Source organism: Bos grunniens, chromosome 18 (assembly GCF_055505025.1).
Source record: "Bos grunniens cultivar Pamir isolate PY7600 chromosome 18, Bosgru_T2T1.0, whole genome shotgun sequence".
Taxonomy (NCBI): Eukaryota; Metazoa; Chordata; class Mammalia; order Artiodactyla; family Bovidae; genus Bos; species Bos grunniens.
This window is the reverse complement of record NC_141182.1, coordinates 58,338,613-58,359,917: the sequence shown is the minus strand read 5'-3', so window position 1 is coordinate 58,359,917 and position 21,305 is coordinate 58,338,613. Positions and strand designations below refer to the sequence as shown.

The following is a 21,305-nucleotide window of genomic DNA, read 5'->3' as shown; positions in this document are numbered from 1 at the left end:
TCAGTTGGTAAAGAATCCACCTGCAATGCAGGAGACCCCCATTCGATTCCTGGGTCAGGAAGATCCGCTGGAGAAGCGATAGGCTAACCACTCCAGTATTCTGGCCTGGAAAATTCTGTGGACTGTATAGCCCATGAGGTTGCAAAGAGTCGGACATGACTGAGAGACTTTCACTTTCTTTCACTTTTCACCCCCGCCACAGAGAAAGAAAGGACTGGAGACTGAGTTAACCACCCACAGCCAGTGACTTAAAAAAACATGCCTTCACAATGAAATCAGCATAAAACCCCTTACACAACCAGGCTGGGGGAGCTTCTGGGTTGATGACCACATCAAGGTGACACACTTGGAGCACTCGTGGAAGGACCATGATCCCTCCCCCTTAACTCTGCCCCAGCATCTCTTCCATTTGACTTTTCCTGAGTCTTATCCTTTATAATAAACTGGTAATGGTAAGTTAAGTGCTTTCCTGAGTTCTGTCAGCCATTCTAACAAACTGTCAAATGCTGAGGGGTGGAGAATGGGAATACTTGATATTTTTTTTTAATGTAATTTTTTTTTTTTTTTGGCCATGCCCCATGGCATGTGGGACCTTAGTTTCCCAACCAGGGATCAAACTTGTGCTCCCTGCATTTGAAGTGCGAAGTCTCAACCACTGGACCACTAGGGAAGTCCCAAAGGCTCAGTTTATAGTCAAGTCAAACAGAAGTGTGGGTACCCTGGACACCTAATATGTTCAACTAACATCTGAAGTGAGCCTGTAAGCCTCTGGGGTATGATGCTGAGTTTGGGTGGTTACTGTCAAAAGAGGATTGAATTGCGGGACACCCAGGCTGTACATGGAGAGTAGGAGAATTGGTTACTAGTATAGAAAAAACCCAGACATTTGGTGTCAGTCATGTTGGGCATAAAAACAGTTCATAGCACATTGTATATATCCTTTCAACAGGAGCTAGAAGAGGCAATAAGAATCTGCCATAGGGCACTGCAGTATTTCAAAGTTTAAGCAGCTGAGAAAATAAAAGCCACTGATTGGGGACCCTCTGAAGGACCCAAGGGAGCTGTCCTCACCCACGGACACCAGGTTGCTATAGTTCTCCAGCATCACATCCCGGTACAGGGTCTTCTGAGCAGGGGTCAGGAGCTGCCACTCTTCCCATGTGAAGTCCACAGCCACATCCTTGAATGACAAGATTTCCTGGAGTAATAGATTCCTGGTTTAATATGAGTGTTTCTCTTCAATTCATTCATAAAGAATATAAAGGAAGCTGTCCTGTTCATATTAAGTACGATTTTGACACAAATTTTCATGTTTTTTTTAAACACACCACCAAGCAACTGTCTGACACCAGCTGTGTGTCCTACCATTCAATTCTGACACAATCAACCTGAAGAGAGCACCATGTGGCATACGGTAAAGGCTCAGTCCCATGTCTAAAATATGACACAAAGGAACCTAGTTACAAAATAGAGACAGACTCACACAGAGAATAGACTTATGGTTGCCAAAGTGGGAGTTGGAGGAGAAATGGGTTGGGAGTTTGGGATTAGCAGATGCAAACTATTATATATATAGAATGGATAAATAAAGTTCTAATGTTCTGCACAGAGAATATACTGTGACAAGCCATAACGGAAAATCGTATGAAAAAAGAATGTATATAAATGTATAACAGAATCACTTTGGTATACAGCAGAAATTAACATAACATTGTAAATCAACTATACTTCAATTTAAAAAAGATTTTAAAGAAGATATCATGAGCAAAGCTGAAAGAAAAGTGACAAGCCAGGAAAATATTTTTTATAAACAAAGAGGACTTCCCCAGGAGTCCAGTGCTTAAGAATCCATGCTTCCACTGCAGGGAGTGCATGTTCAATCTCTGGTCAAGGAAATAAGGTCCCACATGCCACGTTGCGAGGTTAAAATAAAAGAGAAAGAATCAATATATAGTACATAGGAATGATTCATTAATCAGAAGAAAAAGATAATCTTGTTAATGTAAAAATGATAAGGACAGACATTTCTCAAGAGAAAAAATGCAGCTGATCAATTAATATACAAGACCGATTTCAACCTCATCTGTGATGAGGTAAATGCAAAATATGGCCAAAAAAAAAAAATTGATTACTGAAAATCATACAATTTGATAATATCCTAGTATTAAGTGCTGTCAAAGACTAAAGGCATGGATGACCTCATACAGCCCTTACCACGTGGCAGGCACTCCTCTAAATGCTTTACATAGTTTAACACAGTTTTTTTGAGTATGACTATAGACAAATGGCTCAGTGGGTAAAGAATCTGTCTGCAATGCAGGAGACACAGGAGACGTGGGTTCAATCCCTGGGTGGGGAAGATCCCCTGGAGGAGGAAATGGCAACCCACTCCAGTATTCTTGCCTAGAGAATTCCATGGACAGAGGAACTTGGCAGGTTAAAGCCCATGGAGTCACATAGAGTCAGACACAACTGAGTGACTAAGAACAGTACAGCACATAGACAAATGGAATTTTATACAGCTAATATTCACTGAACAATTGCAGTCATTATTCATTTGGATGTTTAAATTATATCATCTTAGGGCAATAGGATGTTCTTTAAGAGTGTAATTTTTTGCACAAAACGTCCTAACAGATGTGTACACAGATATGTGCATGAACCCACATACATTTGTAAATAGACACACATCTGCAGGTGTGCACACAGAGTCAGTGACAGATACACATGATGTTCTAACACTATAGTTTCATAGGAATCACATAAACACTACATTCTTAATCGCACTTTGCCATGGTGTTGGGGTTAGATTCAGTTTATTTCTCTCTACTGAACTGGATTTTTTTTTTTTTTTTACAGGCTCTACAAATCCATTAAGGAATAAAGGAGAGAATAAAATAAGACATGAGTAACCTGCGCCTGGATCATATTCTCTGTTCTCTGAAAACAGTTGGCAATGCAGAGGTTCTGTCTCTTGTGGATATTCCTGTTAATTTCTAGTTAGATATCACAGCTGCCAGAGTGTCCCCATAAATAACAATATCTAGGTCCTGGAACCTTCTCTTTCTTTATTCATATCTTGTCTGTTGGTTAAACCTGTGGGTTGAAAAGCAAAATTACTTTTAGGATTATATTCCTACTTTCTGTGAGCTCACCTTAATACTATGGTCCCCAGTATTTCTGTCTCTCCATTTAATTTCCCAGAAAAATTCACACCTCCGGCCAGTGAAACCTAATTCCCTGAATATGTGGGAGTAGCATGAATTTGATGGGGGAAGTGGCCAAGGAGAATTAGGACATCACTACATTTCAGTGGCAGGTAATTTTCAGCACAGTTATACAGACAAAGCCATCTGGGGATTGAGAAACTGTAAAATTCTTCCTTTAAATTTTGTTGCCCTGACATCTCTTTAAAAAGTCTTCATATCCCTTGTTTAAATACATTTTCAACACAAGGACCAATGAGCAAATCAGAAAAAGAATATGAGCTATACAATCTTGAGAAAGAAGAATGGAACTGGAGGAATCAACCTGCCTGACTTCAGGCTATACTACAAAGCTACAGTCATCAAGGCAGTATGGTACTGGCACAAGACAGAAACATAGATCAATGAAACAATATAGAAAGCCCAGAGATGAATCCACGCACCTATGGACACCTTACCTTTGACAAAGGAGGCAACAATATACAATGGAGAAAAGACAATCTCTTTAACAAGTGGTGCTGGGAAACCTGGTCAACCACTTGTAAAAGAATGAAACTAGGACAATTTCTAACACCATACACAAAAATAAACTCAAAATGGATTAAAGATCTAAATGTAAGGCCAGAAACTATAAAACTCCTAGAGGAAAACATAGGCAAAACACTCTCTGACATAAATCACAGCAGGATCCTCTATGACCCACTTCCCAGAGTAATGGAAATAAAAGCAAAAATAAACAAATGGACCTAATTAAACTTAAAAGCTTTTGCACAACAAAGGAAACTATAAGCAAGGTGAAAAGACAGACTTCAGAATGGAAGAAAATAAAAGCCAATGAAGCAACTGACAAAGAATTAATCTCAAAAATATACAAGCAGCACCTGCAGCTCAATTCCAGAAAAATAAATGACCCAATCAAAAAATAGGCCAAAGAACTAAATAGACATTTCTCCAAAGAAGACATACAGATGGCTAACAAACACTTGAAAAGATGCTCAACATCACTCATTATCAGAGAAATGCAAATCAAAACCACAATGAAGTACCATCTCACACTGGTCAGAATGGCTGTCAAAAAGTCTACAAACAATAAATGCTGAAGAGGGTGTGGAGAAAAAAGAACCCTCTTACACTGTTGGTGGGAATGCAAACTAGTATAGCCACTATGGAGAACAGTGCGCAGATTCCTTAAAAAACTGAAAGCAGAACTGCCATACGACCCAGCAATCCCACTGCTGGGCATACACACTGGGGAAACTGGAATTTAAAGAGACACGTGTACCCCAATGTTCATAGCAGGACTGTTTACAATAGGCAGGACATGGAAGCAACCTAGAATGTCCATCAGCAGACGAATGGATAAGAAAGCTGTGGATACTCAGCTATTAAAAAAAAATGCATTTGAATCAGTTCTAGTGAGGTGGATGAAACTGGAGCTTATTATACAGAGCAAAGTAAGAAAGAAAAACACCAATACAGTATATTAACACATATATATGGAATTTAGAAAGATGGTAATGATGACCCTATATGCGAGACAGCAAAAGAGACACAGATGTAAAGAAGAGACTTTTGGACTCTGTGGGAGAAGGTGAGTGTGGGACGATTTGAGAGAATAGCATTGAAACATGTATATTATCATATGTGAAATAGATCACCAGTCAAGGTTCGATGCATGAGATAGGGTGCTCAGGGCTGGTGCACTGGGAGGACCCTGAGGGAAGGGATGGGGAGGGAGGTGGGAGTGAGGATCAGGATGGGGAACACATATACACCCATGGCTGATTCATGTGAATGCATGGCAAAAACCACCACAGTATTGTAAAGTAATTAGCCTCCAATTAAAATAAAAAAAAAAAAAAAACACAAAACTCAAAAAAAAAAAAAAAAAGAATATGAGCTATAAATACAAATATAAAAACAATTCAAAAATATAAATACTGGGGAAATGAATAAGGGAGCCAACTTGCAGGAAGAAGAATAAAGACAAAATTTAAAGGGACTAGAAAACTGGTGGGTCCAGGGACTTGGACCTGAAGTTTTCGGGGAATGTTAAGTTCATTAGCCAAAGTCTGAGCTAAACACACGAACCTACCAGGGTTCCGGAGCCTCCAAGCCTTCTGCGTCACGCATTTCTGCACGAAAGACAGTGACCATTACCCACCTCACCCTCCACCCGACTAACACCAAACCAGGTCAGATACACACGTATACTGACCTCCCTTAATGGTTCCTCGACTTTGAGCTCCAAATTATTCGAAAACCCGAACAAGACGCCGCATTCACTGACAATCCCCACCGCACTAGTTGTCAACCGCCAAGATGCTAAACCCTGACCTCAGGACTCTCGGTAGTTGATCTGTTCAGACTTTTCGGTGACCACCAGAGCCCATGACTGACCCCAAAGACACTCCGATCACGGACGTTCAGTACACGCTCCCCTCAAAAACAAAATCAAACCGCCACCCCCCCTTGTGCTACCTTCACGGGCAGGAAGGAGCCACAACCCACCTAAAGGCCGACAGCCCGCCCCCGTCCCCGCCTTTTACAGACACACAAACCCACCTGGTTCTCTCCTGAACCTGCAGCCACCTCTTCAGGGCCTAACTTTCTTCCCTAAGCTTCTTTTACTTCTGGTCCCCTCGCCCAGCCCCCTCTACGGACACCAACCGTCAAGGGTCAACGGCGTTTTTACCGCGTTTCTATGGTGAACGATAGGGCGTTTCCGGCATTTCCTTATGAGCTCATATGTACGCGCCACCACTGCCGCCTCGGCCCCCTGGGGGCCGCCATCTTTGCGCTTCTGTCGTATAGACGGCATACGGGTCTGCTGAGAAACCACGGCCGAAATTCTATTTCCTGGCCCAAGGAAAATGGGGCCATTTTAAGAGGTTTGAGCTCATACAAAGCAATCATGACGTGAGGATAAATTCGTTTGAATGGACAGGGCCCGCTTTCTAAGGTCGGAGCCCATCAAGACCAGAAGGGTGCGGGCATACATTTTAAGCGGCTGTTAATGGCTGTGGCGTCTCAGCTCTGTGGGAAATTAAAATTACTTCCGAACATCTGGATCACTGGTTTAACCCCGAAAAGATCTAGAGACCGTAAGAAACCTTACGCGTGCTTGGGAAAAAAAAAATGGAGGCGCTCTGTAGCCATTAGGCAGGAGCACCGTGGAAGCAGCCATCTTAGAAGTTCTGTGTCCGTACTCAAAGCAAGTGCTTCGTGCGGGGCGGGGCTAGGCGTGGAATTGTCAGGTTAAGTGTTTGAGGAAAACCGAGGTTTGGGAAACTGATTAGTATAGCGATCACAATGTGAGCAGAAACAGTGGACGTTGTGAGCCACTTCTCAAGTGTGCTAATTACACGGCCGAAATACAAAACTTGCATATCCTAGGCAGCACAGGACAGTCTTCTGTCACTATACATTAGTCTGCATTCTTTTCGTAAAATTAGTACTGTAGGTTCTGGCTTCTTTCACATAGCATAATTGTTTTGAAATTCATCATTACTAAAGTATCAATAGTTCGTTCCTTTTTGTTGCTTTAGTATTCATTGTTGGATACTCACTGGATAATCATTTACCAATGGGTGGACCTTTGAATTGGTTCGTTTTTTTGGATACTGCAAATAGAACTATGAATATCCGTGTACAACAATGACCTCAAAGAACTGGTTTTCCCAGTTCCGTGCATCTTCATCGCCTCCCCAAGAAGTCTTTGCCAGTCATTTACAGGGATACTACCCAGTTTATGCCCTGCTCCAGCTCATATTTCTCCCATCACCCCAGCCCTAAGCTCGAAGACTCACTCACCCTGAGGAAACAGATCTTGAGAACACAGGCTGTGGCACAAACCCCAGGTTCACCTGTTGGCTTGAATATGTTTAACCCTATAGCCAATGCCATAAACAATTCTCAGAAAGTGACTTGATAGTCATGTAACCAAAGGTCATAGCAAGAAGTTAGTTCTATTTTCCAATATTCCCTAAAATGACAATAATTTGTAAGAGGGGCTCAGGATTACTGAAAGCTGTTGTACTCAAAATGAGGGTTCATAACAGCTGAAGTAGACACAGATTAACATCAGCCAAGGGAACAGACTGGAGGGGCCGAGTCTGGGGAAGTTCCAAATGGAGCTTCCAGCCGCCTTTCCAACAATGGAATCATGGGCAGTGTGACTTTATTCCCCCTTATTTTTAATTGAAGTATAGCTGATTTACAATGTTGTGTTAGTTTCGGATGCACAGAAAAGTGAGTCAGTTTTACATGGTGTTAGTCGCTGAGTAGTGTCTGACTCTTTGCAACACTGGACTCCAGCCGGCTAGGCTCCTGTGTCCATGGGATTCTCCAGGCAGGAATACTGGAGTGGGTTGCCATTCCCTTCTCCAGATCTTCTCAACCCAAGGATCGAACCCAGGTCTCCAGAATTGCAGGCAGATTCTTTACCATCTGAGCCACCAGGGAAGCCAGAGTTTGACATATACATAATAAATCCCTTTAATTTAAAAAATATTAACTTTTTAAAATTGAAGTATAGTCTATTTATGTTGTGTTAGTTTCAGATATATAGCAAAACAATTCAATTATTCATATATATTGGGCTTCCCACATGGTGCTAGTGGTAGAGAACCCACCTGCCAATGCAGGAGACATAAGAGACGCAGGTTCGGGAAGATCTGGAGGAGGGCATAGCAACCTACTCCAGTATTCTTGCCTAGAGAATCCCATGGATAGAAGAGCCTGACAGTCTATAGTCCATAGAGTCAGAAAGCATCAGACATGACTCAAGTGACTTAGCATGCACATACGTGAATATATATTCTTTTTCAGATTCTTTTCCTTAATAGGTTACTACAAAATATTTAGTATAGTTCTCTGTCTATAGGCTCTTGGTTATGTTTTTCATTTGGCCACACCTTCAGGCTTGCAGAATAGTAGTTCCCCAACCAAGGATAGAATCTGTGTCCCCTGCAGTAGAAGGGCAGAGTCCTAACCATGGGACTGCCAGAGAATTCCCATGGTTATCTATTTTATATATAATAGTGAGGGTTACTTTCCTGACATAAATGTGTGACAGCAGGCAGGCAGGGGGTATCACCAACCAGGAGCTCCCCTGAACCCCAATGTCCAGTCTTTATCTGGGGCTGGATCCCAGCAGGCTGGAAGGAAACCCACAGGCCTGATTTTAGTTTCCAGTCCCTGCAGAGGTCCACTGACACCATGGACTCTATAGCTTCCACCCTAAATCAGTGTGGGTGTGGTTTTTCCTTTTTCCTTTGCCGATTTTAGTGTCTATTCTTTCTGTAATACATGTAACCTGGAGGATAACAAGTTTTCTGAGTTCTATCAGTCTTTCTAGCAGATTATCAGACATGAGGGTGGTCTTGGGGACCCCCCAACACAATAGTGAAAGTGAAAGTCACTCAGTTGTGTCCGACTCTTTGTGACCCCACAGACTGTAGCCTGCCAGGCTCCTCTGTCCATGGAATTCTCCAGGCAAGAATACTGAAATGGGTAGCCATTCCCTTTTCCAGAGGATCATCCCAACCCAGGGATTGAACCCAGGTCTCCCACGTTTCAGGTGGATTCTTTACCAGCTGAGCTACCAGGGAAGCCCCCCAACACAATATGGAAGGTCCTTTTTTGACAAACATGTATATATCATTACACATATTATTAAACATATACATATGTATGTTGCCTTTCCTTTAAAAAATATATACTTGACTCATGGCTACATTTTAAAGATAGGAAATTCAAATGATGACATATATATATTTAAATGAATAATTATTAACTCAATTTCTAGCCCCTCTCCCATCCCCATAGTATATGAGGATAAAGTAGAAAGTTCCAAGCTTCTAATCATGGTTTGGTCTTTCTGGTGACCAGTCGCACTTAAGAGATAGGCAGAAGCCCACCCAGAGTCACTTTATGAGAGCATATGTTCCTATCACCTAGGAAATTCCAAGGGATTTAACAGTTCTGTGTAAGATGTTCCTATCACTCCCATCACTCAGGAAATTCCAAGGGTTTCATGACCTTTGTGTCAGGAACCAAGAGCAGTGACCAAATACATTCATCATTATGTCACACTAAGACGTTAGGATTAAATATCTCACTGTTCCTTCTCTGATCTGCCCATCTTATATTCTGACAGGAACCTCTATTCAAAAAGGTTTCTTGCAATAATTCTGACCCTGAGAATCGCTTTCCAATAGGTCCTTTCCTTCAGCGACAAAATAACTTAGGTTAGTTCCTGAGATCATTAAATTTTCAAATCTACATATAATTCATTTCCTATTTTGCTATGAACTGGGGACTATACCATTATGTATAAACTAACAAACAATTTATAATCTAGGTGGAACAATGTGAACATTTTTTAAAAAGTATCCATACCCTTTTCTATGTAAAATTAAGTGAATTATTTCCCCTTTCTCTTTTAATATGTCCCTTTGAGAGGGTAACAGGCAGGAAGGCCAGGTATCTCCAAAGGGAGGAAATAGGCTGCAAGTGTCAGAATTTTTTCTCTCTCCCTTAAGCAGCAGGTGTCAGATTTTTTTCCTTCTCTATACAAAAATAAAAGGTTTCTCATAAAATTCTGTGTTGCCATGATGATACCTGTTTCCACCTGAACTGAACTTTTCTCAAACTTTGAGCTAACCAATGCATTTTCCTTATGAAAATGTTTTACTTAAGCTATGTTAATGAAACTATGTATTTGCTTTGGAATTTGCCTTTCTTCAAAATGGTTCTACCTAACTTTTTCTTTTCTCAAACCTTGGGCTTATAATAGCTCAACAAACCAGTATTCATATCAATTGTTTTATGGCTGGGGGATGACACACCTCATTCCATCCTATCTCAAAAAAATGTATACTGTGGGAGAGGGGCCTGGTGAAACTCCCTCAGTCTTGAGCTGTCTCTCTTATCTGATTAATAGCTTTCTAACAGACATAAAACAGCTTGCGAAAAACTAGCAAGGGGGCACTCCTTCTGCCCCCTTCTGATGTCAATATCAGAAGCTTTGTCTATCACTTTTATACTTTAATAAAACTTTGTCACACAAAGCTATGAGTGATCAAGCCTCGTCACTGGCCCCGGACTGAATTCCTCTCCTCCAGAGGTCAAGAATCCTGTCATCTTTCACGCAACAACCTTTCACCTTGAACGGAAAATTATCAGAAATACTTCATTCCTTATATGTCCTTTTCAACTCATGTAGGTGTACACATACTTTGATTATCTTTGACTGTGGGTAAAATTACCATAGGCATGAAATCTAGCCTTTAAACAATTGCCAGCTCAAAGGTGGAAAGAATTTCCTCTTAAGTTCATCACTGTCATCATCTCTAGGTCCTAGGACAGGACCAAGTCAAGGGAAACAGTTGTTAAAAAGTTTTTTTCTGGATGGTGTGTATATAGCAAGGGAACTGTCTTCTAGAGCCAGAGCTTTGCTGATAGATTATTCATGAATTTTGAGCTCTGTTCCTCCAAGTGAGATGTATAAAGTTAAGCACATCCAAACATGCTGGGTTACATTGTCAGATTAAATGTATTTCATTTCCTTTGAAGGACTTTGGTAGGCTGAAACAACAAACTGAGTAAAGTTAGAACTGAAGAAATGCAAGAGCTAACCATATAATGATCCTGGGTGGGAAAAGAAGACTCATGTCCCTTCAAAGAGGGGAGTGTTAGTGTTAGCTGCTCAGTCATGTCTGACTCTTTGTGACCCCATGGTCTGTCCATAGGATTCTCCAGGCAAAAATACTGGAGTGGGTTGCTATTTCCTTCTCCAAGGGATCTCCCCAACCCAGGGATCGAACCCAGGTCTCCTGCATTGCAGGCAGATTCTTCACCATCTGAGCTACCAGGGAAGCCCACAGAGGGGAATGTATCACATTATAACTTTCAGAGATGAAGTGCAACAGAGACACCTTCCTTTCAATTAAGGAGTCACTGAGGTCAACATTCAGAAAACTAAGATCATGGCACCTGGTCCCATCACTTCACAGGAAATAGATGGGTAAACAGTGGAAACAGTGTCAGACTTTATTTTGGGGGGCTCCAAAATCACTGCAGATGGTGACTGTAGCCATGAAATTAAAAGACGCTTACTCCTTGGAAGCAAAGTTATGATCAACCTAAATAGCATATTCAAAAGCAGAGACATTACTTTGTCAACAAAGGTCCATCTAGTCAAGGCCATGGTTTTTCCAGTGGTCATGTATGGATGTGAGAATTGGACTGTGAACAAAGCTGAGCACCAAAGAATTGATGCTTTTGAACTGTGGTGTTGGAGAAGACTCTTGAGAGTCCCTTGGACTGCAAGGAGATCCAACCAGTCCATTCTAAAGGAGATCAGTCCTGGGTGTTCATTGGAAGGAATGATGCTAAAGCTGAAACTCCAATACTTTGGCCACCTCATGCTAAGAGTTGACTCACTGGAAAAGACTCTGGGAGGGATTGGGGACAGGAGGAGAAGGGGATGACAGAGGATGAGATGGCTGGATGGCATCACCGACTCGATGGACATGAGTTTGAGTGAACTCCGGGAGTTGGTGATGGACAGGGAGGTCTGGCGTGCTGTGATTCATGGGGTCGCAAAGAATCGGACACGACTGAGCAACTGAACTGAACTGAACTGACACCAAAATTAGGAATTTGATTCCAGGTGTACTGTCCTACAATTTGATATATCAAGTTAAAATTGTGACAGCCATCTCTAAAAGATTCATTTTCATAGGGTTTGTTATTTGCTTCATGCACTTTCTGATATTTTGCTGAAGACGTGCCATAGTTGGTGTGTTCAGAGTTTCATTTCTACATGATTTCCTCTGCCAACTGATGACTAGGAACATACCACTGACCCATTTACTGCCTTCAGAGGTCCAACGGTTTCTCTCCAGTGTGAACTCTGACACCTACTGAAATCTTATTTCTGGGGAAGGACTTCTCCAGAGTCATTACATTTATGCCAACTATGACCTCACTGACATATGTGACCTATGAAAGCCCTGTTAGGGTCTATCTTTCCATGAGAGGCTTTCCCAGTCTCTGTGTTTATACTATTTGTCTCAGTATACACTCGCCAGCCATACAAAGAGCCAGAAGGTTTTATTCAAGGGTTTTCCAGCTTGATTGAATGAGTTTATTCCTGTGTGTCTTTTGTGACAAAAATATGACATAATTGACCACTGAGGGTGCTACCACATTCACTAGGTTTCTCTTCTGTGCGAATTCTATTACCTGCTGAGGGTGCATATCTGCCGCCTAGCTGTCCCACAAGGGGTATGTTCTCATCTTCTAGGGGCTTATTACTGTGGGATGGAGTCTGAACTGCCACAGAAGGCATCTGCACAGTCACCACACTAACAGGGCTTTTCCTCTGTACCATATCACTTGGATGTGATGGGCTGAGATGCTTTGAGAAAGCATCTTCCAACTTGACTGAGTCGCCACGTTTCTCTCTTGCATGTAGCATCCCCTTGTGATACACAAGGCATGACAAGTGGGAGAAAGCTTTCCCGCAGTCATTGCAGCCATAGGGTCTCTCTCCTGTGTGAATTCTCCGGTGTCTGTTGAGACACGACTTATCCCTGAATGCTTTCCCACAGTCATTACACGTGTAGGGTTTCTCTCCTGTGTGAATTCTCTGGTGGTTAATGAGACCCGACTTGTGTGAACAGGATTTTCCACATTCAGTACACACAAAGGGAGTCTTTCCAGTGTGAAATCTCTGATGCGAGATGAGGCAGGTTTTCTGGCTGAAGCCTTTCCCACATTCAGTGCATACATAGGGTTTCTCTCCAGTGTGAGTTCGTTGATGTATCAGGAGATTGCCTTTCTGGATGAAGCCTTTCCCACATTCAGTGCATACATAGGGTTTCTCTCCAGTGTGAGTTCGCTGATGTACAATGAGATTGCCCTTCTGAATGAAGCCCTTTCCACAATCGCTACATATATATGATTTCTCCCCTGTATGAGTTTTCTGGTGTGCGTTGAGCTGCGATTTCCATCGGAAGGCTTTGTCACATTCCGTGCATTCATAAGGTTTTTCTCCCGTGTGAGTTCTCTGGTGTTCCATGAGCCTGGACTTCCTGGAGAATGCTTTGTCACACAGGCTGCACCCATGAGGTTTCTCTCCTGTATGAACTCTCTGATGATTAATGAGCCGAGACTTCTTGACAAAGCCTTTTCCACAATCGTCGCATATGTAGGGCTTCTCACCTGTATGAGTTTTTTGATGGATAAGCAGCCGTGACTTCTTAGGGAAGACTTTGTCACACTCATTGCATGCATACTGTTTCTCTCCTATGTGGGTTTTCTGGTGTTCATTGAGTCTAGACTTTCTAGAGAAAGCTTTCCCACATACACTGCATCTGTGGGGTTTTTCTCCTGTGTGAACTCTCTGATGATCGATGAGGCGGGACTTCTTGATGAAGGCTTTCCCACATTCAGTGCAAACATGAGGTTTATTTATCTGTTGAGTTCCTAGACATGTAATGATCTGTGAATTTGTGTTCATGGGAATTCCACACTCAGGAAGCTTACTTTCACTGTGAAATTCCTCATGCTTTGCATGGAGGAAGAATTTCCCATTTACATTAGCCTTAACGGGGTTCTTTACTTCATAGTTTCTGTTCTGGCTGATTGAACTTAAGTTTGACTTCAGTGTTTTCCCATGTAAGTAAAGTATATCATGATTTTGCCATAAAGGACAATGATTTTTGCTCTGATAAACATTTCCAAGTGCATTATGTTCATGACATTGTTCCATTCTTTTTGGACAGCTTTGATTTTGCAAGTTCTCCTGTAGAAGACAGTCATCTTTCCTCATTTCTAGGAAAGAAGAGAAGAATGAACCTTCCCATGAACTTGGTACAGAGTGCAACTGTTTAACAAATGCCTTTGGGTAGGTGGGCTCTTTACAGACAATACTATGAACCTCAGTTTAAAGAAACTCCAAGTAGAAAAGAGAACCCTCCTACACTGTTGGTGGGAATGTAAATTAAATTGGTGTAGCCACTCTGGAAAACAGTATGAAGGTTTTAAAAAACTAGAAATAGAGCTGCCATACAATCCAGCAATCCCACTCTTGAGCATATATCTGAAAAAACTATAATTTTAAAAGATACATGCACCCCTATGTTCATAGCAGAATTCACAATAGCCAAAACATGGAACAACCTAAATGTCCATCAGCATTCAAATGGATAAAGAAGATGTGGTACATAATGTAATACTACCCAGACATAAAAAAAGAATGAAATAATGCTATTTGTAGCAACATGGATGGACCTAGAAATTACCAAACTAAGTGAAGTAAGTCAGAAAGAGAAAGATATTATATCACTTATATGTGGAATCTAAAATATGACACAAATGAATTTGTCTATGAAACAGAAAGACTTACAGACATAGAGAACAGACTTGTAGTTACCAAAAGGGAAGCAGGGGATGGATTGGGAGTTTGGGATGAGCAGATGTAATCTATTATAAACAGGATGGATAAACAACAATGTCCTCCTGTATAGCACAGGGAATTATATTCAATATACTGTGAGAAATTATAATGGAAAAGAATATGGAAAAGAATGAAACACTTTACTGTATAGCAGAAATTAACACAAAACTGAAAATCAACTATACCTTAACTCAAAAAAAAAAAAAGGAATAAACTTCAAGTAAATATGTTTGTTATTACCTGGACAAGAGTACAACACAAAAGGGTAAAATAAAGGGTAAAATAGGGCACAGATGAGGTTAGAGCATTCAAAATGAGCAAATACAGATTTGGCTGTTTCGTAATTGTGAACTTACAAAGTATGCTGATAGTAAAATAAAATCAAGTTATTATGAGGCTCAGACAGTAAAGAGTCTGCCTGCAACACAAGAGACCCAGGTTCAATCCCTGGGTCAAGACGATCTCCTGGACCAAGAAGTGGCAACCCACTCCAGTATTCTTGCCTGGAGAATTCCATGGATGGAGGAGCCTGGAGGGCTGTAGTCCATGGGGTCACAAAGAGTCAGACATAACTGAGTGACTAACACTTTCACTTTCATTATCAACAAAGACAGAGGGCTATTTGTTTCCAAATGATGTGGCACACTTTCATACATCCATAAATCTTTATTAAATTATGGCTATGTATCAAGCATTATGCCAGTGATGAGGAAATAGAAACAAAGTCCTTATTGTCACTGAGCATAAATTCCTGTTAGGGTAAAACTGAACATTAAAGCAACAATTAAGAAGGCAGGAGCAAATTGTGAAAAGTGGTTTGAGGAAGCAATAGAGAACCAGGTGGAAAAAATTAGGATATAATCTAGAGAAAGAAAAAACAAGGTTCATTCATGGTGGCTATGATAAATGTAAGGAATCAAGTGTTATTCCTGATTACCTGACCTAGGCCACTGGATAGATGAGTAGTGGTTTTTAATGAGATGGGGACTATCACTGAGGTTTACAATGTTGCTAAATCAAGTGTGCATCTCAAAGCATATCAACCTTCAGGTAGGTTCTGGATATTCAAAGCAGACATGAAAAATTCAACTGAACATACAGATCCTGATAAAGGTCCTCACTGAAGACAACACTGTGGGAATCATCTGTATATAAATATTATTTAAGGATAGGGGATAGGATGAGATATTTGGGAAAAAGTGTAGACTGAAAGTAGATGAAGGCATGGGTTGAAATTTATAGTTTTTGTAACATTAAGATTTTGGGGTTTTTCAAAATATTTATTTATTTATTTGGCTGCACTGTGTCTTAGTTGCAGCATATAGTATTTTTTTTTTTTTTTTAAGTTGCAGCATGTGGGATCTAGTTCCCTGACCAGGGATCAAACCCAGGCCTCCTGCATTGGGAGCTCAGAGACCCAGCCACTGGACCAACAGGAAAGTCTTACGACTTTGAGTTTTAAAAAGCCCAGTGAGGAGCACTCAACATTGACTATACTGATACTAATAAGGGAAATAAGCAGTCCTGTACTCAGGAAACTACAAGGGTTTTAGGACCGCTAAACCAAGGTCAAAGACCAAGATATATATGTATCTTATATCACAATTTCATACTAGGGAACTGGCACCTTTTTCTTTTACCCTTTGTACATGTACACATGTTAATATCCAAATTGTTTCCATTTCATTGTAACAAACCCTAAGCCCACCTCTTGCCACTAACAGCATTTTCTTTCAACAGCCTACATATTCATCCTGGTTTCCATCATTTAAGGAATCCTAAAGGATCACACTACTGATCTCAGGACTCTTGACAGTTCACCTGCCATTTGTCTCAGAACTATTGGATGTACTTAACTACAGCTCACACTACTGCCACCCAATTAAAAAGTAAGACTACATATCCAAGGATAATATAAACCAAACTCACAACGCCACCACTATACCTCAATTATAGCTGACCCTTGAACAACACGGGGTTAGGGGTACAGACCCTCCTCGAAGTCAAGATCCAATTTAACTTTATAAAGATCAACTTTATAGACATCCCTCTGTAGTCAAGGATTCAAGCAACCTCAGATAGCATAGCACTCTATTACATATTTATGGAAAAAAATTCCACATATAAGTGGACCCATTCAAACCTGTGTTATTCAGGGTCAACTCTACTAACAAAGACCAGAACAGTTAGCCTGGAAATAAAAGTTATATGACCAACATTTACTTTATTTATCCATGTACACATTCCACTTGTTCCTGTACAATTACCTCCTAAAACCGGCCCTTAAGGGGCTTCAGGCTAATCTTTCAACAGTTCCCTCAAGACCTAGCATGTTTCCAACTTCATACCTTCATTCTTTGGTCTCCATCATCTTTACTTAAATCCCACCTATGCCTTTTATGTATCAGGCTATTGCCTTCTCATTCTATGTCATTTTGTAAGCTCTATTTCACCTATATTTTGGGTGGGGGATGCTGGGTAGGGCTGGTCACCAGAAAGACCAAACCCTGATCAGATGCTTGGATCTGATCCAATTTTCAGTCTCACCTCCACCTCTATTCTCCAGAGAGGGGAGAAGGGCTGGAGACAAAGTCAGTGATCAATCATGCCTAGGGGGATGAAGTCTCCATAAAAATAACCAAATTACAGGATTTAGAGGGCTTCTGGGTGGCTGAACACATGGTGGTGATGGGAGAGCATTATGCCTAGACACATTGTGGAAGTCCCTCAGCCCCTTCCCCACACCCTGCCCTGGGCACCTCTTTCATCTGGCTGTTCCTGACTTAGATCCTTTCATAACAAACTGGTGATCTAGTAAGTGCAATGGTTCTCTGAGTTTTGTGAGCTGCTCCAACAAATGAATTGAACCTGAGGGGGGAGTCTTTGGAAGCCCCAGTCTAGAGCAAGTGAGTCAGAAGCAAAGGGTACAACCTGGACTTGTGTTTGGAAGTGGAGTTGAGGGGGGGTGTCTGGTGTGATGGAGCCCTTAACCTGTGGGATCTGATGCTTTCTCCAGGAAGACAGTGTCAGAACTGAGTTAAATTGTACGACATTCTGCTGGTGCCAGGCTTCCCAGGGGGTGCTAGTGGTAAAGAATCCACCTACAAATGCAGGAGATGCAAGAAATGCAGGTTAGATCGCTGGGTCGGGAAGATCCCTTGGAGAGGGAAACAGTAACCCTCTCCAGTATTCTTGCCTGGGAAATCCCATGGACAGAGGAGCCTGCTGGGCTATACAGTATATGGGGTTGCAAAGAGTCAGACACGACTGAGCACACAAACATACAGCTGGTGTCGCAGAGAACTGCTTATTATGGGGAAAAACCCAACACATATCTGATGTCAGAAGTGCTGTGAGTGTAGCAGCGGTGAGAGAACAGAGGAGAAACACAGGAAGACCGAGGCTTTCCCAACACACATCTATGAAGAAAAAAAATCGAAGGTTCCAGAGACTGCCTTAAGGGTTTCTCTTTCCTCCCTCCACAATTTATATGTTGAAACCCTATCTGCCAATCAAAGATGATGTGAATGTTAGGACTGGAAATAAATATTATCCAAAGGGGCAAGAAGGTGCAGTTGCCAGAAGATAGTGCTAAAAATCTTGGGGCTTCCTTGGTGGTCCAGTGGTTAAGACTCCAGGCTTCCAGTGCAGGGGCCCCAGGTTTGATCCCTGGTCAGGGAACTAAAAAATTTCCCTAAAACAAGTTCTGACTAAAAAATTGTGTGGCCAAAATTTTTTAAAAAGAATTAAACATGTCTCTTCAGAGAGAGGCGTGGAAGGTATAATTTCATAGCAAGGAAAGCAGAAGCAACCATCAGTGATACAGTGCTGGGGACAGGACAGGAAGATTTGAGAATTCTAAACAGAAACTTAAGAGAAAAAAAAATCAAGATCAAGATGAAATAAACAGGGATGAAATCCAAGAACAGAGACATTCTTTGACACGCCTAAAAGATAAAGAGCTCTTCTATGAGAGCGTCGTGGAAGCTTGGCTTCCATGTTGTCAGACGCTCATGGCTGTGACATCTCTGAATGATGAGAACCTAAGTCCTGTGGCCAACCCAGTGCTGGTGCTCTCACTCACCTGGACAGATTCGACTGTGGACTTTGTCTTCCACGGGCCACAGTTCTCCTCGTTCCAATCTGGAGAGAGCAGCTGACTTGCTGGCTTGATACCCTGTTCATGGGAAATGAGACAGACAGGCTCTTGACTTGGGTTGTGGTCTGCCAGCGTGGAGTTATATTTTAGGAAGTACACAGTGTGCAGCTTAGCCAAGAGAAGGCTCATCTCTCAGGGAAGGGCACGTCATACTCTCTAGTCTGGGACCAGAGAGGAAACTGAGACTCAGGTACCACTTCAGGGCACCATGGACACGGACGAGCTTTCAGAAGCTGAAGCCAAAATAAGAAAGGCCACTGACTGGGGACTCTCTGAGGGACCCGAGGAGCCGTCCTCACCCACAGACACCAGGTTGCTATAGTTCTCCAGCATCACGTCCCGGTACAGGGCCTTCTGAGGAGGAGCCAGGAGCTGCCACTCCTCCCACGTGAAGTCCACGGCCACATCCTCCAGTGTCAGTGATACCTGTAACAACACAGTCCTGCTAGAGTGTTTCTCTGGTTACCATAATAGAAGGCATGTGAAGGAAGTTGTTCTGCTCTCTTTCCTTTTACCATTTAGGCTACATCTATACACAGAGGTGTTTTTTTTTTTAAACTACATTGTCATAGAAGCAAAATCTAGCCATGTTCAAACCTATTTCCCAAAATATTCTGTAACTGTTCAGTCAACCATCATTCAACAAATCAGAAGTTTCTATAATGTCTTCATTAAATCCTTTTGCTAAACTAGAAACATTTGCAATATAGAGTTGAACCATTTGCTACATATATAACTTTTTTTGAAGCAAGTATATATGTACCAGGCACTAAGTATATTCTAGTGACACCCGGATGAATAGAACATTCCTACATTCACCATGAATCTTTGTAACCATTATCAGAATCAACTGTGAAGAAACGCCACACACTATAATTACAAGATATATATGTTAGGAGGAATAAAGACATCTTTCTAAAACATGTCCAAACAGTGAGAGACTAGGAAAGCACATTATGCAAACTAAGAAAATAAATAGCATCCTTCAAAAAACACACAAATACTTACGTACCTATGTACATTATTTATATTTACATTACCAGTCAGGTTCACAGCATACCAGATACATTGCAGAGATAATAAAATGAATGGTAAGATCTGAAGAAAGTACTCAAAATGCAGCACAAACATATAATGATGGACTATATATATAAACCAGAACAATAGAGAGGACTGAGAGAGATCTCACATTCCCCAACTCAGTTTATGAAACTGTAAATACAGTCATAGAAGGGTACTATCCAAAGGCCTAAGAGCTGAGCGAGATCCATGCACAAACATCTGCACAGACACAGAGGCAGACAAACTCAGTGACTGGAAGTACGTACTCCTGCCTGTTTGTTAAGTGAAACCAGGGGATTAGGAAAGAAGCCTGTGAAGAGGACTCTTACTTTTTGCTAGATGTACTTCGTAATCACTGGAGGGTTTTTTTAATTATTATTTATTAGGCTGCACCCGGTCTTCAATGTGGCAGGATCATTTACTTGTGGCTGTGAACTCCTGGGCTTCCCTGCTGGCTCAGCGGTAAAGAATCCACCTGCCAATGCAGGGGATATGGGTTTAATCCTTGGTCTGAGAAGATACCCCATGCCTCGGAGCATCTAAGCACAACCACTGAACCTGTACCTAAGAGCCTGTGCTCCGCAACAATAGAAGCCACTGCAACGAGAAATTCTCGCACTGCAGTTAGACAGCAGCCCTTGTTCGCCGCAACTACAGAAAAGCCTGCACATCAATGAAGACCCAGCACAGCCAAAAATAAATAAAATTATAAAGAAAAAAAAGAAATGTTAAATATAAGTTTACCCTTGACAGCAAGGGTAACCCATAGGATACTCCAATCACGCACGCTGTGCCAACATTAGTCCTTCAGTGTAGATCCCGTTTACAATATATTCCTGATGCTACTTTCCCTGGATGCTGAACTTATTATTCTTTTTTCTGAACATTTAATTTAATTTTATTTTTAAACTTTACAATATTGTATTAGTTTTGCCAAATATCGAAATGAATCTGCCACAGGTATACATGTGTTCCCCATCCTGAACCCTCCCCCCTCCTCCCTCCCCATACCATCCCTCTGAGTCGTCCCAGTGCACCAGCCCCAAGCATCCAGTATCGTGTGATGCTGAATTTAAATCTAAATTTATTTCTGCACAAATCCTATTTTTCCAATTTGTTATTTTCTATTGAATTCAATTGCGTTTTACAGTCCCCCCAGAAACCAATTACAGAATGATGGAAGGAATAAGATAAGCCAAAAAGTTACCTGGTCCTTGATCATTTTCTTCTGATATATTGAGAACTGGACAAAGACTAGGATGTGTCCTGAGTCTCCTTTTGGACTTCCCTCAATTTCGGGTTAGAAATCTTAGTCCCAAGGCAGTGATGTCCCTGCAAGTGAGGACATCGAGGAAGGGAAACCTCCTCATGTCACTTGATGTATCTTGTATCTTGATGTATCAGGGAC

At 41.6% G+C, this 21,305-nt stretch overlaps 2 protein-coding genes and 1 long non-coding RNA gene across 10 annotated transcripts in view; 1 reads left to right on the top strand and 2 right to left on the bottom strand.

The window, feature by feature from the left end:
- The window catches only part of LOC147354400 (uncharacterized), a 22,633-nt gene extending 19,582 nt beyond the window's left edge, over nt 1-3,051 (top strand). Inside the window, exon 2 of the long non-coding RNA XR_015146389.1 lies at nt 2,860-3,051. This is a non-coding gene — a long non-coding RNA (uncharacterized LOC147354400). The remainder of the gene's footprint in view (nt 1-2,859) is intronic.
- LOC147354399 (uncharacterized) overlaps nt 1-6,233 on the bottom strand; it is a 12,083-nt gene extending 5,850 nt beyond the window's left edge. The window contains exons 1-3 of one of the 4 annotated variants that reach the window (XM_086353782.1): nt 5,772-5,911; nt 5,302-5,341; nt 1,072-1,198 (exon numbers count right to left, since the gene is read on the bottom strand). In XM_086353782.1, the coding sequence (XP_086209908.1) occupies nt 1,072-1,105 (34 nt within the window). In that variant the 5' untranslated portion in view covers nt 1,106-1,198; nt 5,302-5,341; nt 5,772-5,911. Of the gene's footprint in view, nt 1-1,071; nt 1,199-2,913; nt 3,097-5,301; nt 5,342-5,424; nt 5,677-5,771 lie in introns of those variants that run through there. The other 3 variants (XM_086353781.1, XM_086353784.1, XM_086353780.1) reach the window with 3 other exon arrangements.
- On the bottom strand, nt 2,800-21,305 carry ZNF613 (zinc finger protein 613). Of its 5 annotated transcripts, XM_086353788.1 has the most exons (5): nt 21,105-21,305; nt 20,227-20,372; nt 19,135-19,261; nt 18,761-18,853; nt 12,308-14,051 (listed from the first exon to the last, which is right to left on the bottom strand). In XM_086353788.1, exons 3-5 carry the CDS (start codon nt 19,166-19,168, stop codon nt 12,361-12,363), a joined length of 1,818 nt encoding a protein of 605 aa, XP_086209914.1. In that variant the 5' UTR covers nt 19,169-19,261; nt 20,227-20,372; nt 21,105-21,305; the 3' UTR covers nt 12,308-12,360. The 5 variants fall into 5 exon arrangements, with proteins under 5 accessions (XP_086209916.1, XP_086209914.1, XP_086209913.1 ...); XM_086353790.1 differs by lacking the exons at nt 12,308-14,051; nt 20,227-20,372 and adding an exon at nt 2,800-3,096; XM_086353787.1 differs by lacking the exon at nt 20,227-20,372 and having other exon boundaries at nt 19,135-19,277.

Coding starts and splice junctions, on each gene's coding strand:
- ZNF613 (XM_086353786.1), bottom strand. Junction 18,854..19,134: donor TAGCAACCTGGTGTCTGTGG/GTGAGGACGGCT, acceptor TCCCATGAACAG/GGTATCAAGCCAGCAAGTCA. Junction 14,052..18,760: donor CCACAGTCGAATCTGTCCAG/GTGAGTGAGAGC, acceptor CTTCTTTCCTAG/AAATGAGGAAAGATGACTGT.